This window comes from Carassius carassius, chromosome 2 (assembly GCF_963082965.1).
Source record: "Carassius carassius chromosome 2, fCarCar2.1, whole genome shotgun sequence".
NCBI classification, from domain to species: domain Eukaryota; kingdom Metazoa; phylum Chordata; class Actinopteri; order Cypriniformes; family Cyprinidae; genus Carassius; species Carassius carassius.
Genome location: NC_081756.1, coordinates 2,353,725 through 2,371,224, shown reverse-complemented (window position 1 = coordinate 2,371,224; position 17,500 = coordinate 2,353,725). Strand labels below are relative to the sequence as shown.

The 17,500-nt window shown below is 45.1% G+C and overlaps 2 protein-coding genes across 2 annotated transcripts in view; one reads left to right on the top strand and one right to left on the bottom strand.

Moving 5' to 3' along the window:
* LOC132095733 (uncharacterized) overlaps window positions 1-407 on the top strand; it is a 4,248-nt gene extending 3,841 nt beyond the window's left edge. Inside the window, exon 6 of the mRNA XM_059500846.1 lies at window positions 1-407. This exon is cut by the window's left edge and continues 652 nt beyond it. Coding sequence (XP_059356829.1) covers window positions 1-407 — 407 coding nt within the window.
* A 102-nt stretch (window positions 408-509) lies between these two features.
* lpcat4 (lysophosphatidylcholine acyltransferase 4) lies at window positions 510-16,744 on the bottom strand. Its single transcript, XM_059505775.1, has 13 exons — window positions 16,427-16,744; window positions 14,773-15,136; window positions 13,647-13,759; window positions 10,957-11,017; window positions 10,317-10,375; window positions 10,089-10,123; window positions 9,960-10,014; window positions 9,787-9,869; window positions 8,938-9,063; window positions 2,864-3,017; window positions 2,683-2,775; window positions 1,462-1,597; window positions 510-1,021 (listed from the first exon to the last, which is right to left on the bottom strand). Exons 1-13 carry the CDS (start codon window positions 16,505-16,507, stop codon window positions 855-857), a joined length of 1,527 nt encoding a protein of 508 aa, XP_059361758.1. The 5' UTR covers window positions 16,508-16,744; the 3' UTR covers window positions 510-854.
* Between the last annotated feature and the right edge of the window lie 756 nt (window positions 16,745-17,500).

Below are 17,500 nucleotides of genomic sequence, written 5' to 3'. Positions count from 1 at the left end.
ATGTACACGGAAATAAAAAACACAAAAGACGACGGAAGCGCCAAAGGTCTGTCGCAAGAACATCACCTAAATTGGACGATAAAGACAAGAGGTTAAAAACTGCTGCAAACGGATGTAGAAGGAGTCAAAGGAAATCAGCAATGAAACGCAGAGCTCGAGCGCAAGAAACGGATTCAAAAATAATGGTGAAAAAAGTTGAAATACAGCAGCAGCGTGTGAACATAACAGAGACGAGGTCCTCAGCGATGGGAGGTGGGAACTTACACAAACATGATGCACAGATCAGGAAAACTAGGGGACAACATTTGGTGGGTGAATTTGAGAGATTAAAACCTATCAGACCAGAGCAGCGAACAACAATGTCCAGAAAAACAGCTAATCTTATCGGTCGAAGAGGACCGTGCTGATTTCTGACGCAATGCATTCCAACTGTTACGAAGACGAGACCAACGTTTCAGAAAAGGTGGATGAATGGACCACTTAAGGCATAATAAACCATAAAAACAAAGCACAGGAAACCTCATGTCTCTATTAAATAACTTTAATATATTAAAGTATAAAATATGACACTTCGGCAGAATTCCTTCGCAGTATAGTACACCTTTAGTCTTTCCAATATACAAAGCTTAAAATGACAAAAATATACACTTAAATACACAAACCGATCCTTCAGACTTCATGATAAAATATATACATATAAAGGTGTTCGTTCCAAGGCACATTAATTAGTGGTATATCCTCACAGTTTCATTCCACTCACATCAAAACAGGACAAATTAAGAATAAGACACAAGAAAGACATCATGTAAACGTAACATCAATATGATATTCTCTTGCACTCGAGTACTAAGACTTCAGTCGGACGTCCTGCTGCTCGCTCCGAGACCATTATAAATCCCGTTGTTGTTTTTCCCGTTGGGAATGCCGTTGTGATTTCCGTCTGCAAGTCTGCTGGAGCGGAGATACTCGCCGAGGACTTTCCGATAAACTGGATGCGTCTTCAGGAAGTCTTGCAGAGAAGCTTTAGGAGATCAATACATAACCGATTAGCATAACACACTTAAATATGAGAAGGGATGCACGATATTGTTTTTTTGCCGATATTTTTACCGATATTACGTTACTGAACGGGCATTAGGAGGCTGTGCTTTTACGATCACACACCGAACGTCATTCTGTATGTGCTTTCACAGATTAAATTCAGCGATCAAAAAACAGTCACTCATCATTCAAACAAAACTTTGCTTCGAGAATGAGCCACACTGCTGACGTGATCGAAGCGCTAGCACACCCTGAGCACATGCGAGTTAACATATTCCTCTTATCGGTGTTATTTCTCACATCGCGACGATGCCGATATCTAAATGTAAAGCCATTATCGGCCGATTCCAGACCGATAATATGGTGCATCCCTAAATATGAGCATTATCAGCTCAGCAGAGCAAACACAGTGATGTTTACCTTCAGTCGGTGGTCCCCTGGAGGTCAGTGCAGTGTACATCTCTGCCCCCCCGTACTGAGCGATGCCCACCAGCGCCCCCATCAGGCCGGACAGATCGCCTGCGCTCAGCAGCCCGTCCTGGTCAGAGTCGAACCACTGCCAACAGACACCAACACCAAATCATGATTGAACCCTTTTAAACCGGCTGGGTTTATAAAAACATGGCGAATGAATGAGAAGGCGAATTTTTGATGAGACTGAGTGTGCATAAATTACATTTGCATTACCCCCCCAAAATACTAATCTGAAAATGTATTAACTTTTTTTTACTTTGTCTATTGAAATTGGTTTACACTTGAAAATTGCACATTCTTTAAAGATTTCACAGTCAAACAAACAAAATGTGTGAAAATTAGCTATTTTAGCCTCAGGTTTTAAAGGGTTAAACCATCTCGAGAGAGATTCGTTGCATTATTTGTAAACATGAGTTCAAACGAACTTCTACCACACCCACAAGTGCTGAGTCTGTGTGATCATTTGAGATGAACATGACCATTATCTTGCCATGCATTGTTTTTTGGTCAAGTATTGTTTTTGTTTTTTTTGTAAAGAATTAACTAACTTTATAAGGCCACATTAAACTGTTTTTAATGGAACCCATTCAATATGAAAATACTACTAATTATATTTTGTATTACATTTTTATTTTTAAACGTTTTATCAAACAATTACGAAAAATACTACTGTAGAAATACAATAAAAACAAATGAGTATTTTATAATAAATTGTGATTTTTTTTTGCTATGTAACCTGTTCAATAAAAAAAAATTAAATTATTAAACAAGTAAAAAAATATCTAATAATAATAATAATAATAATAATAATAATAATACTACATACACATATATACATACACACACATATATATAAAGTTTTAGCAGCCTTTACTCATGGATATTGTTATGATGAGTGGCTCATGTGTAAATGAACACTGTGCCGCGCTTCACTCTTGAACACGTTTGAATATAAGTACAGATTGATAATCGCACTTATGCAGAATGTAACTCGCATTTGACGTTCACTTCAGATCTGTAAATATTTCCCAGCACTTCCTTGTAACACAGTGTAAAACAAGTCAGAAGATCATGTATGTCGACACCTCAGTCAGAGCAAACAACTTGCATGATATACGAGTTTATAACATGGCACACCCGTCGATGCGCACACACACACACACTCACCGTGAACGCAGTGTGTATGAGAGACTCCAGACTCCTGAACCCAGAAACGGCAGAAACACTCAGACAAACCTGCCTCAGATCCACTGTATCATCCTGCAAACACACACACACACACAAAGACATGTTACATGTTCCACACGAGGTTGATGAATGATGAATGATGAGTCTCACACTGCAGTACCTTCGAGTAAAGAGAGCAGATCTTCACCGCAGTCTTTCGGTCCTTGAGCCCCAAAAGAGTGGTCAGGTGATCGGCCGTTACTATGGTGCTCTGACCTGAGTGACAGCTGTCAATCACACGGTTCATCACGCTCTCCACGTGAGCGATCGTGAGACTGCAGATGAGGAGAACGAAAGAGTGAGACGAACGGGTGGAGAGAGCGCGCGCACACACACACACACACACACGTGTTCACGGAGCAGTTTGAGTGTTTCTCACACACACACACACACACACACGTGTTCACGGAGCAGTTTGAGTGTTTCTCACACACACACACACACACACACGTGTTCACGGAGCAGTTTGAGTGTTTCTCACACACACACACGTGTTCACGGAGCAGTTTGAGTGTTTCTCACACACACACACACACACACCTGTGTTCACGGAGCAGTTTGAGTGTTTCTGACACACACACACACACACCTGTGTTCACGGAGCAGTTTGAGCGTTTCTCACACACACACACACACCTGTGTTCACGGAGCAGTTTGAGTGTTTCTCACACACACACACACACACACACACACCTGTGTTCGCGGAACAGTTTGAGTGTTTCTCACACACACACACACACACACACACACACCTGTGTTCGCGGAACAGTTTGAGTGTTTCTCTCACACACACACACACCTGTGTTCATGGAGCAGTTTGAGTGTTTCTCACACACACACACACACACCTGTGTTCACGGAGCAGTTTGAGTGTTTCTCACACACACACACACACACACACACACACACACCTGTGTTCGCGGAACAGTTTGAGTGTTTCTCTCTCACACACACACACACACACACACACACACACACACCTGTGTTCGCGGAACAGTTTGAGTGTTTCTCTCACACACACACACACACACACACACACACACACACACCTGTGTTCGCGGAGCAGTTTGAGTGTTTCTCACACACACACACACACCTGTGTTCGCGGAACAGTTTGAGTGTTTCTCACACACACACACACACACACACACACACACACACACACCTGTGTTCATGGAGCAGTTTGAGTGTTTCTCTCACACACACACACACACACCTGTGTTCACGGAGCAGTTTGAGTGTTTCTCTCACACACACACACACACACACCTGTGTTCACGGAGCAGTTTGAGTGTTTCTCTCACACACACACACACACACACACACCTGTGTTCACGGAGCAGTTTGAGTGTTTCTCACACACACACACACACACCTGTGTTCGCGGAACAGTTTGAGTGTTTCTCACACACACCTGTGTTCGCGGAACAGTTTGAGTGTTTCTCTCACACACACACACACACACACCTGTGTTCGCGGAACAGTTTGAGTGTTTCTCTCACACACACACACACACACACACACACACACACACACACACACCTGTGTTCACGGAGCAGTTTGAGTGTTTCTCACACACACACACACCTGTGTTCGCGGAACAGTTTGAGTGTTTCTCACACACACACACACCTGTGTTCGCGGAACAGTTTGAGTGTTTCTCACACACACACACACACACACACACACACACCTGTGTTCACGGAGCAGTTTGAGTGTTTCTCACACACACACACACACACACACACCTGTGTTCGCGGAACAGTTTGAGTGTTTCTCACACACACACACACACACACACCTGTGTTCACGGAGCAGTTTGAGTGTTTCTCACACACACACACACACACACACCTGTGTTCGCGGAACAGTTTGAGTGTTTCTCACACACACACACACACACACCTGTGTTCGCGGAACAGTTTGAGTGTTTCTCTCACACACACACACACACACACACACACCTGTGTTCACGGAGCAGTTTGAGTGTTTCTCACACACACACACACACCTGTGTTCGCGGAACAGTTTGAGTGTTTCTCACACACACACACACCTGTGTTCGCGGAACAGTTTGAGTGTTTCTCACACACACACACACACACACACACACACACACACCTGTGTTCACGGAGCAGTTTGAGTGTTTCTCACACACACACACACACACACACCTGTGTTCGCGGAACAGTTTGAGTGTTTCTCACACACACACACACACACACACACACACACACACACACACACACACACACACACACCTGTGTTCGCGGAACAGTTTGAGTGTTTCTCACACACACACACACACACACCTGTGTTCACAGAGCAGTTTGAGTGTTTCTCATACACACACACACACACACACACACACACACACACACACACACACACACACACCTGTGTTCACGGAGCAGTTTGAGTGTTTCTCACACACACACACACACACACACACCTGTGTTCGCGGAGCAGTTTGAGCGTTTCTCACACACACACACACACACACCTGTGTTCGCGGAGCAGTTTGAGCGTTTCTCACACACACACACACACACCTGTGTTCACGGAGCAGTTTGAGTGTTTCTCACACACACACACACACACCTGTGTTCGCGGAGCAGTTTGAGCGTTTCTCACACACACACACACACACCTGTGTTCGCGGAGCAGTTTGAGTGTTTCTCACACACACACACACACACCTGTGTTCGCGGAGCAGTTTGAGCGTTTCTCACACACACACACACACACACACACACCTGTGTTCGCGGAGCAGTTTGAGTGTTTCTCACACACACACACACACACACACCTGTGTTCACGGAGCAGTTTGAGTGTTTCTCACACACACACACACACACACACCTGTGTTCGCGGAACAGTTTGAGTGTTTCTCTCACACACACACACACACACACACACACACACACACACACACACACACACCTGTGTTCGCAGAGCAGTTTGAGCGTTTCTCACACACACACACACACGTGTTCACGGAGCAGTTTGAGTGTTTCTCACACACACACACACACACACACACACACACACCTGTGTTCACGGAGCAGTTTGAGTGTTTCTCTCACACACACACACACACACACACACCTGTGTTCGCGGAGCAGTTTGAGTGTTTCTCACACACACACACACACACCTGTGTTCACGGAGCAGTTTGAGTGTTTCTCACACACACACACACACACCTGTGTTCGCGGAGCAGTTTGAGCGTTTCTCACACACACACACACCTGTGTTCATGGAGCAGTTTGAGTGTTTCTCACACACACACACACACACACACACCTGTGTTCGCGGAGCAGTTTGAGCGTTTCTCACACACACACACACACACACACACCTGTGTTCGCGGAGCAGTTTGAGTGTTTCTCACACACACACACACACACACACACACCTGTGTTCACGGAGCAGTTTGAGTGTTTCTCACACACACACACACACACACACACACACACACACACACACACACCTGTGTTCGCGGAACAGTTTGAGTGTTTCTCTCACACACACACACACACACACACACACACACACCTGTGTTCGCGGAGCAGTTTGAGCGTTTCTCACACACACACACACACACACACGTGTTCACGGAGCAGTTTGAGTGTTTCTCACACACACACACACCTGTGTTCACGGAGCAGTTTGAGCGTTTCTCACACACACACACACACACGTGTTCACGGAGCAGTTTGAGCGTTTCTCACACACACACACACACACCTGTGTTCGCGGAGCAGTTTGAGCGTTTCTCACACACACACACACCTGTGTTCATGGAGCAGTTTGAGTGTTTCTCACACACACACACACACACACACACACCTGTGTTCGCGGAGCAGTTTGAGCGTTTCTCACACACACACACACACACACACACCTGTGTTCGCGGAGCAGTTTGAGTGTTTCTCACACACACACACACACACACACACACACACCTGTGTTCACGGAGCAGTTTGAGTGTTTCTCACACACACACACACACACACACACACACACACACACACACACACCTGTGTTCGCGGAACAGTTTGAGTGTTTCTCTCACACACACACACACACACACACACACACACACCTGTGTTCGCGGAGCAGTTTGAGCGTTTCTCACACACACACACACACACACACGTGTTCACGGAGCAGTTTGAGTGTTTCTCACACACACACACACCTGTGTTCACGGAGCAGTTTGAGCGTTTCTCACACACACACACACACACGTGTTCACGGAGCAGTTTGAGTGTTTCTCTCACACACACACACACACACACACACCTGTGTTCGCGGAGCAGTTTGAGTGTTTCTCACACACACACACACACACCTGTGTTCACGGAGCAGTTTGAGTGTTTCTCACACACACACACACACACCTGTGTTCACGGAGCAGTTTGAGCGTTTCTCACACACACACACACACACCTGTGTTCGCGGAGCAGTTTGAGCGTTTCTCACACACACACACACACACACACACCTGTGTTCATGGAGCAGTTTGAGTGTTTCTCACACACACACACACACACACCTGTGTTCACGGAGCAGTTTGAGTGTTTCTCACACACACACACACACACCTGTGTTCACGGAGCAGTTTGAGTGTTTCTCACACACACACACACACACCTGTGTTCACGGAGCAGTTTGAGTGTTTCTCACACACACACACACACACACACCTGTGTTCACGGAGCAGTTTGAGCGTTTCTCACACACACACACACACACCTGTGTTCATGGAGCAGTTTGAGTGTTTCTCACACACACACACACACACACACACACCTGTGTTCGCGGAGCAGTTTGAGTGTTTCTCACACACACACACACACACACACACCTGTGTTCATGGAGCAGTTTGAGTGTTTCTCACACACACACACACACCTGTGTTCGCGGAGCAGTTTGAGTGTTTCTCACACGCACACACACACACCTGTGTTCGCGGAGCAGTTTGAGCGTTTCTCACACACACACACACACACACACACACACCTGTGTTCACGGAGCAGTTTGAGTGTTTCTCACACACACACACACACACCTGTGTTCACGGAGCAGTTTGAGCGTTTCTCACACACACACACACACACACCTGTGTTCACGGAGCAGTTTGAGCGTTTCTCACACACACACACACACACCTGTGTTCATGGAGCAGTTTGAGTGTTTCTCACAAACACACACACACACACACCTGTGTTCGCGGAGCAGTTTGAGTGTTTCTCACACACACACACACACACACACCTGTGTTCATGGAGCAGTTTGAGTGTTTCTCACACACACACACACACCTGTGTTCGCGGAGCAGTTTGAGTGTTTCTCACACACACACACACACCTGTGTTCATGGAGCAGTTTGAGTGTTTCTCACACACACACACACACCTGTGTTCGCGGAGCAGTTTGAGTGTTTCTCACACACACACACACACACCTGTGTTCGCGGAGCAGTTTGAGCGTTTCTCACACACACACACACACACACCTGTGTTCATGGAGCAGTTTGAGTGTTTCTCACACACACACACACACACACACACACACACACACACACACACACACACACCTGTGTTCACGGAACAGTTTGAGTGTTTCTCACACACACACACACACACACACACACACACACCTGTGTTCGCGGAGCAGTTTGAGTGTTTCTCACACACACACACACACACACACACACCTGTGTTCACGGAACAGTTTGAGTGTTTCTCACACACACACACACACACACACACACACACACACACACCTGTGTTCGCGGAGCAGTTTGAGTGTTTCTCACACACACACACACACACACCTGTGTTCACGGAGCAGTTTGAGTGTTTCTCACACACACACACACACACACACACACACACACACACCTGTGTTCGCGGAGCAGTTTGAGTGTTTCTCACACACACACACACACACACACCTGTGTTCGCGGAGCAGTTTGAGTGTTTCTCACACACACACACACACACACACCTGTGTTCGCGGAGCAGTTTGAGTGTTTCTCTCACACACACACACACACACACACACACACACACACACCTGTGTTCGCGGAGCAGTTTGAGTGTTTCTCACACACACACACACACACACACACACCTGTGTTCGCGGAGCAGTTTGAGTGTTTCTCTCACACACACACACACACACCTGTGTTCACGGAACAGTTTGAGTGTTTCCTGCGCCGGAGGCTCCAGGGGAAGAGAGAGGTTTCCCAGCTTCTGAACAGGAAATCGACCCTCCATCACATAATCAGTGGCAGGAACACACAGAGCTCTACCAGACATTAACATGTTAACACCACTTACATTAATTACAGTGTGCTATTTCAGCTGCAAATTAGGCCAAATCATTATTTTTCTAGGTGGATGAACTTGTATTTAATCTGTAACCAGGCCTAATCCAACGTTGTTACAGTTAAAATAAACTAACTATTCAAAATAATACTTGAATATATAGTTGCACAGTAGTCGAAATAAAGCAGAATGTTTTTTTAATTACTAAGACTACAAAAACTAATAAATAAAATTACATAAAATTAACATTAACATTAAATTACTAAACCCATTAAAAAATTGGTTGAATATATAGTTGAACAAGAGCTCATTCAATGCATTAGTAAATAATTTAATAGTACCAATAATAAAATAATCGTTATGTAAAATAATGGTTTCAGGCTCTTTTTAAGCCACTCTTATGTCAATGCAATTTAAAGGTAACGATGGCAAAGCAAGCAAGATAAATCTGGATTATACACATTTCAATCAATAAAGAAAATAATTGATAACATGTTGCCAAATAATCCCATTATGAATGCATCATTGCATCTAGTGTCTATGCAGTGTATTTACTGAAGGAGTGTTGTTAGTAAGATGACAAGCTGCACTGAAATAACACTGTCGCTGTCTGTAAATCATTTATAAATCATTGCCATTATAGTTTCTGATGCTGTCTACATAGGGATCAGCCTATATAGACAGCAGTCGGCGTATGACGTACTTGGCCATGAGTTTCTGTACGTTTTCGGCGTATAAGTCCGGGTTCTGCTTCTCTTCCAGTGACGGCGTGTAGACAGGCAGGAACTACAACCAATCAGAGCAAAGAAGGATTACTAAGCCAGACTCTAATGGTGATTGGCTCTGACTCATGTCAATCAAATGAAGCCCACCCACCTCCACAGTAACGCTGGTGTAGATCTGAGAGGTGGTGTGCCACAGAGTGCCCAGCCTACAGACAGATAGATTAGAAGGATTTATTCTGATTGATTACTGGCTGTTAAGAACAGCACAAAAACTACTCACCACGTCAGTCCTTTCCAGGTCCAGCGAACGGTGTCCTGCAAACAGATTCAAGAGATGGTTCATGTTAGAAGTCATGCATAAAGGAAGTGGTTCAGAGTCATTTTACTGGTCTATTAGTCTTGTGCTCTTTTATCTCGTTCAGAAGATCTCCGTGTCTCACTGCTCATATTTAGTCATCCAGTGGTTTCCGTTATATAAACGCAGATCATTTGCTGTTCCCAGACTCACCGGTTCACCGGGGTAGTGAAGCAAGACGGGCTGAACGGGAACACCGGCCAGAAACGCTCCTGTCGACAGATTATTGGTGTTAGCATATAGCTATAGATAGGAGCATGATAAAAATAAAATAAAACTTTCTGAAAAAAAAAGTCTCTTTTGCTCAAAGCTGCAACTGTTTGATAAGAAAAACAAATTGTATTCACAGTAATAATTGTGAAATTTTATTAGAATCTTAAACATCGGTTTTCTGTTTGAATATCCGTTAAAGTGTAATTTATTTCTGTGATGCTCCGCTGTATTTTCAGCAGCATTCCTCCAGTCTTCAGTGTCACATGATCTTCAGAAATCATGAAAATATGATGATTTACTGCTCAAGAAACATCTCTGATTATTATCAATGTTGAAAACATTGTGCTGCACAATATTGTGGAAACTGATACATTTTATTTTTCAGGATTCACAGATGAACAGAAAGTTCAAATGAACAACATTTGAAATAGAAATCTTATGTAACATTATAAATATCTTTACTGACACTTTTGATCAATTTAATGAATTTGATTAATTATTCTTAAAATTATAAATATTAAAAGCAACAAAAGGAGCTCGCTAGGTTTAAGAACAGAGCCTGTGTGAGTGTTTGTCGTACCGGGTTTGAATTTGATCAGAGCTCGGCCGTTAGTCGTTGTTCCTTCTGGAAACATGAGCATCTGCCGAGAGAAATGAAGCAGAATATGAGATCAAACCCAACATGAAGTGACACACCACCTGACACGAGTCAGACAAATAAATGAGTGAGCGTGAGTGAGTGAGCGAGCAAGCATTTTAGGGAGCAAGTGTGTGCGAGAGAGCAAGCGAGAGAGTGAGCGTGAGAGAGAGCATGAGAGCGAGCGGGCAAGCGTTTTGGTGAGCAAGTGTGTGCGAGAGAGTGAGCGAGAGTGTGAGCGAGAGTGTGAGCGTTTTAAGTGAGCAAGTGTGTGTGAGCGGGCAAGTGTGAGAGTGAGTGGGCAAGCGAGCATTTTAGTGAGCAAGAGTGTGCGAGAGAGAGAGCGAGCGAGAGAGTGAGCGGGCGGGCAAGCGTGAGTGAGTGGGCAAGCGTGAGAGTGGGCGGGCAAGCGAGCATTTTGGTGAGCAAGTGTGTGCGATAGAGTGAGCGGGCGGGCGAGCGTGAGAGCAAGTGCTAGCGAGCAAGCGTGAAAGTGAGCGAGAGCAAGAGCGATTGAGAGCGAGAGTGCAAGAGTGTGAGCAAGCAAGCGTGAGAGTGAGCGAACATGTTAGTGAGCAAGTGTGTGCAAGAGAGTGAGCGAGAGAGAGTGTGAGAGCGAGCAAGCGTGAGTGAGCAAGAGCGAGCGTGCAAGAGTGAGCCAGCATGCGAGAGAGTGAGCAGACAAGTTAGTGAGCAAGTGTGTGCCAGAGTGAGCGAGAAAAGCGTGAGTGAGCGAGCATGTTAGTGAGCAAGTGTGCGAGAGAGCGGGCGATCGTGAGTGGGCAAGCATGAGTGAGCGGGCGAGCCTGAGAGTGAGCAGGCATGCAAGCGTGAGAGGGCGAGTGTTTTGGTGAGCAAGTGTGTGCGAGAGAGTGAGCGAGCGAGCAAGCGTGAGAGAGCAAGCATGTGAGAGCGATTGCTAGCGAGCAAGTGTGTACCAGAGAGTGAGCGAACATGTTAGTGAGCAAGTGTGTGCGAGAGAGTGAGCGAGAGAACGAGTTAGAGCGAGCGTGAGTGTGAGCAAGAGCAAGAGCGATTGAGCGAGCGTGCAAGAGTGTGAGCAAGCAAGCGTGAGTGAGCGAACATGTTAGTGAGCTTGTTTGTGCAAGAGTGAGAGCGAGAGAGCGAGTGTGAGAGCGAGCAAGCGTACGAGTGAGTGAGAGCAAGAGCGAGTGTGCAAGAGTGTGAGCGAGCGTGCGAGAGTGAGCAGACAAGTTAGTGAGCAAGTGTGTGCCAGAGTGAGCGAGAAAAGCGTGAGAGTGAGAGCATGTTAGTGAGCAAGTGTGTGAGCGTGAGAACGAGTGAGCGAGCGTGAGAGTGAGCAAGCGAGCGCAAGAGCGATTGAGAGCGAGCGAGCAAGTGTGAGAGTGAGCAAACATGTTAGTGAGCAAGTGTGTGCAAGAGAGTGAGCAAGCATACGAGTGAGTGAGAGCAAGAGCGAGCGTGCAAGAGTGCGAGCGGGCAGGGGAGAGAGTGAGTGAGAGAGCAAGCATGAGTGAACGGGCGAAGGGGAGAGCGAGCTAGCAAGTGTGTGAGTGAGTAAGTGCGTGAGGGTGAAAGAGCAAGTGTGTGAGCGATTGAGTGAGCGAGCTAGCATAAGAGCTAAAGTATGAGAGCAAGCCAGAGAGAGTGAGAGAGCGCGCAAGCGTGAGAGCGAGCGAGCAAGCGTATGAGCAAGTGAGAGCGAGTGCTAGCGAGCAAGTTAGTGAGCAAGTGTGTGCCAAAGAGTGAGCGAGCAAGCATGAGAGTGAGCGAACATGTTAGTGAGCAAGTGTGTGTGTGAGTGAGCGAGAGCGAGCGTGAGAGCAAGAGTGAGTGAGAGCGAGCGAGCAAGAGTGAGTGAGCAAGCGTGAGAGTGAGCAAACATGTTAGTGAGCAAGTGTGTGTGTGAGTGAGCGAGAGCGAGCGTGAGAGCAAGAGTGAGTGAGAGCGAGCGAGCAAGAGTGAGTGAGCAAGCGTGAGAGTGAGCAAACATGTTAGTGAGCAAGTGTGTGTGTGAGTGAGCGAGAGAGCGAGTGTGAGAGCAAGAGCGAGTGAGAGCGAGCGAGCAAGAGTGAGTGAGCAAGCGTGAGAGTGAGCGAACATGTTAGTGAGCAAGTGTGTGTGTGAGTGAGCGAGAGAGCGAGTGTGAGAGCAAGAGCGAGTGAGAGCGAGCGAGCAAGAGTGAGTGAGCAAGCGTGAGAGTGAGCGAACATGTTAGTGAGCAAGTGTGTGTGTGAGAGTGAGCGAGAGAGCGAGTGTGAGAGCAAGAGTGAGTGAGAGCGAGCGAGCAAGAGTGAGTGAGCAAGCGTGAGAGTGAGCGAACATGTTAGTGAGCAAGTGTGTGTGTGTGAGAGTGAGCGAGAGAGCGAGTGTGAGAGCAAGAGCGAGTGAGAGCGAGCGAGCAAGAGTGAGTGAGCAAGCGTGAGAGTGAGCAAACATGTTAGTGAGCAAGTGTGTGCGAGAGGGCGAGCGTGCAAGCTAGCATGTGAGAGAGTAAATGTGTGAGCGAGAGTGTGACTGAGTGAGCAAGTGAGTGTGTGAGTGAGTGAGCCACTGAGTGTGAGAACGAGTGAGTGAGCGACCGTGTGTGTGAGTGAGTGAGTGAGTGAGTGAGTGAGCGACCGTGTGTGTGTGTGTGTGTGTGTGTTTACCTGAGGCCAGTGGCTGTCAGACGTGACTCTCTCACAGATCTGAGACACACATTTCTTCCTGGATTCAGGATCTTTTCGACTCACTAACACGGACTGATTGAACTCTAGCAGCGCTGGAACACACAGATCAGCAGGAAGTCATTAGAGCCTGGGTTTGGATCGTTTGTGAACAGAATTTGACAAAATGGTAAAACACACAGAGATATTTACATTTACTCATTTAGCAGACGCTTTTATCCAAAGTTCCTTAACACAAACAGACTTACAGAAGGATTTTTACTGATTGATGTTCGAAACTGATTTATATTTGTTCTTTTCTTAATCTCTGGCAAAGCGACTATAAAGCGCAGCATAGATGATCTACTTTTGTTGGCCAGAACCTAGAAACCTAGAAACTTTAGCACTTTCTGCTTTCACCTTCCTGAAGTCAATGGGTTTTATTTTAATTGGTTTGTTGTTAAATGCCTGTCTGTGCTGAACACTAGTTCAAGATATTTTCATGTTTGCTTCTACAACATTAAATCCAGCAGTAAGATTGTGATTTTTCTTGTCTTCTGGATTTCTTCAGGTTTGATGAAGGTAAAACTGACTAAAGTACAATTAAGGATTAAACAATGGAACACAATACGTCACGATCGTCTCTAAAAGTGAAGGTCTCAAATGATGCTTCAAAGTTTGAAAACACAACTTCCAACAGATCTCAAAAACGTTTTAAAAATAAGTCTTGTTTACAGAGAAATTAAGCAAATTTATGATTAAATCATATCTGCCAATAGACTCAGAAAAATCAACTTGAATAAAAGAGAAAAGTATTCATTCTCATTTGACATTTGTTTTAAGCATAAACTCACTTGTTTTAGTTCAGTTTCTCAGAAAACATTACTAACATTACATCATTAGTGATGGTGACATTGGTGGTCTAGTTTGTTTGTAGCCGGTGTTCACCTTTATACTTCTGCTGATTGCATTTAGGCTTCAAAAGTTGCGTTAATTGGTGAAGATTATCATGATAAACAAAATGTGCAAGAACCATAAGCTTTTGCTGCTTACAGAGCTTCTTTTTTACAATAACCCAAAAGCCAGCGGGTTTTGGATTGGGTTTCTGTTGAAGTTACTTCAACCTCACCTCCGATGACGGGGAGTCTGCTGTTCTCCGACCGTGACACGACCATCGGCAGACCTGTCACGCAAACCACCAGCATGTCCAGGAAGCCACTGTGAGGTGCTACGACTAAAACTGGCGCTTCCTTCAATCCCGCCTGACGCCCTTTGACCCTTATCCACAGGAAGCCCATGAAGAAGAAGACGGCGCGGCTGAGGAAGAGCATGATGTGATGGAAGAGCCACTGGCGCCAGCCCCGCACAGGCTCCGCCCTCTCCGCCTCCGACAGACCGGCCAATCGCAGTCGAGCGATGGGCCACATGAGCAGGAAGAAGAGGGTGGCCAGGGCGATGCGGACGGGAAACAGAACGACACCCAGAATGATTCCCTGAGACAGAAAGAAGAGGTTTCAATAGATAGAAAGACTGATGTCCATCTAGTCTACAGTGGTCTTAGCTGGTCTAGATGGTTGATCGAGCTGGAAAGAAATGATTTCAACCAGGTTAGTGCTTCAAAACCAATTTAAACCAGCAACAAATCCATTTACAGACTGGTTTAGCGGATTTCTAAAAGTGCCCATGATTAGTTTAGACTGGTGTATGAGGTTTCTTCTCACAGTAAAACTCTAATTATCTATTAATTTGGTAAAGTACTTGTATAATAGTGGGATAATGTACAGCCAGCTTATCTAGATTGCAAAATTATGTTAACTATAAAATAAAATACAGCCACGTGTGTGTTAAACTTGACTTCAAATGTATGCTGAAATAAGCCAGCAAGTCATAATTATAAAGGAAATACTGAAAAATGAACACAGTAACCACAGTTTCAGCCAAACACAACAGATTCAGTTGCCCACTCAAGCCCATCCTAAGTTAATGTGGGACTTTGAAATGGGACAAGATGACAGAAAACACAAATATATTTGATTTTTTTTACAACACTACATTTTGGTTGCAAGTCACAATACAATGTTTAACCTAAAACAAGACCTAGTTTACATATTTATGTTATGTAAAACATTTAAAACACAAATAGGTCTTATTTTAATACAATCAAAATGAATACTTGACAAATAACCCTTGTGATCTTTATTATATTAAGCGGTTTTTATATTTAAAAAAAGACTTCGGAGATGAAAATCAAACACGTGGGCAGCTCCATTTAAGCATTACACTAGCGCTACACTACATTCAAGCGTTACTTTTAAGCGCTACACTACATTCAAACGTTACTTTTAAGCGCTACGCTACATTTAAGCGTTACACTAGCGCTACACTACATTCAAGCGTTACTTTTAAGCGCTACACTACATTCAAGCGTTACTTTTAAGCGCTACGCTACATTTAAGTGTTACAATCAAGCCCTACATTTTAATGTAACATTTAAACGCTACATTCAAGCGTTACTTTTAAGCGCTACGCTACATTTAAGTGTTACAATCAGGCCCTACATTTTAATGCAACATTTAAACGCTACACTGAAGCGTTACATTTAAGCGTTAAGTTCTGTTAAATTTGTTAACTGCTGGGTTAAGTTTAAATGTATCAATAATCGCCGTGGTGGCAGCGACAAGTGTTTGGCTGAAACTTCGGTAATCCCGGTGATATTTGTGACGGCACAGCTGACGTGCCCGAGGCACCGAGGGAACGCTCGAGGATGAATGAGAGGATCTCACCTGAATCCGCTGAGCTGCTGTTATATTCAGTTCATACGCGAACGGATGCGGAGTGTGCGCGCTCCTCTTCATCATCGTCATCACCTAACGCGAAGAGAACGTCAGTAAACAGGTAAATCTCAACCTGGTGGACGCGCGCGTGCTAGGAAAAGTGTTCAAAAGAAGTCAAAGGTCCCAAATAAATGGGTGAATTAAAAGTTGAGTTTGCTGTGATGGTAAAATCAGCTTAAGAAGTACTTGTGGGAAACGCAGCCGAACCCAGCTGATAAAAACACTAATGTAAACGGAACAGGAATCCGGTAGAACCTGAAGATTTACGAGCTGAGCCCCGCCCCCTTAAGAACACAGCCGTCAATCAGCGAGACCCCGCCCCCTGAAACACACCCTATATATCACAGATTCTCTTCTCAAGTACACTGTTGACTGATTTATGTGTTATTTTTGCGTAAATACAATCATATCACCATAAACACTTCCAAACAAATAGTGTATAATTAAGTTAACTCAAAAAATGTGGGACATGGTGTATATTAATATTTTCACTAAAACCGTGTTCATGTTTTACAATGTGAATCTGTATTTTTAAACGCCTAATGCACACAGTATTTATCATAGACACTGAACTCATGTGAGGAGTCCTTCATATTTCTGTCTCTTTATTGAGAGAGATAATTATCTGTTAAAGGTGTAGATCTTCAGGCTGTTGAAGCGAGAGCCGTTAGATGTCTGTCTGTGAAGGCTGTTTCTCTGAGAGGTCACTGACCCCAGAAGAGATGTTTCCAGGCTCACACAAACAGGTCGGTGTGGTTCTGAGCTCTGGAGAAACCCGTCGCTCGTGTTCTCTGGGCGGAGGCCCGTGTTTCCAGCATTCATCATGAGATCACAGACAGAAACATCAGTCAGATCAGAGGAACGTCTGACACGAGGCTGAACCAGTCAATCCAGCTCAGCTTCAGTCTCTGTTGAGAGAAACCTCCTCAAACACTCAAGCGTTCTCATCCTGATCCAGAGAGAGAGAGTAGTTCTGAAACACTTTACCCCCCCCCCCCCCAAATAATAAATTAAAAATAAAAA

Bases quoted from the DNA above. Each gene is read 5' to 3' on its own strand.
- lpcat4 (XM_059505775.1), bottom strand. From the start codon at position 16,507: ATGACGATGATGAAGAGGAGCGCGCACACTCCGCATCCGTTCGCGTAT. The intron at 13,760-14,772 runs GTGAGGTTGAAG...TGTGTGTTCCAG, and splicing joins CAGACTCCCCGTCATCGGAG to CGCTGCTAGAGTTCAATCAG. The intron at 3,018-8,937 runs GTGTGTGTGTGT...CCTCATCTGCAG, and splicing joins AAACTGTTCCGTGAACACAG to TCTCACGATCGCTCACGTGG.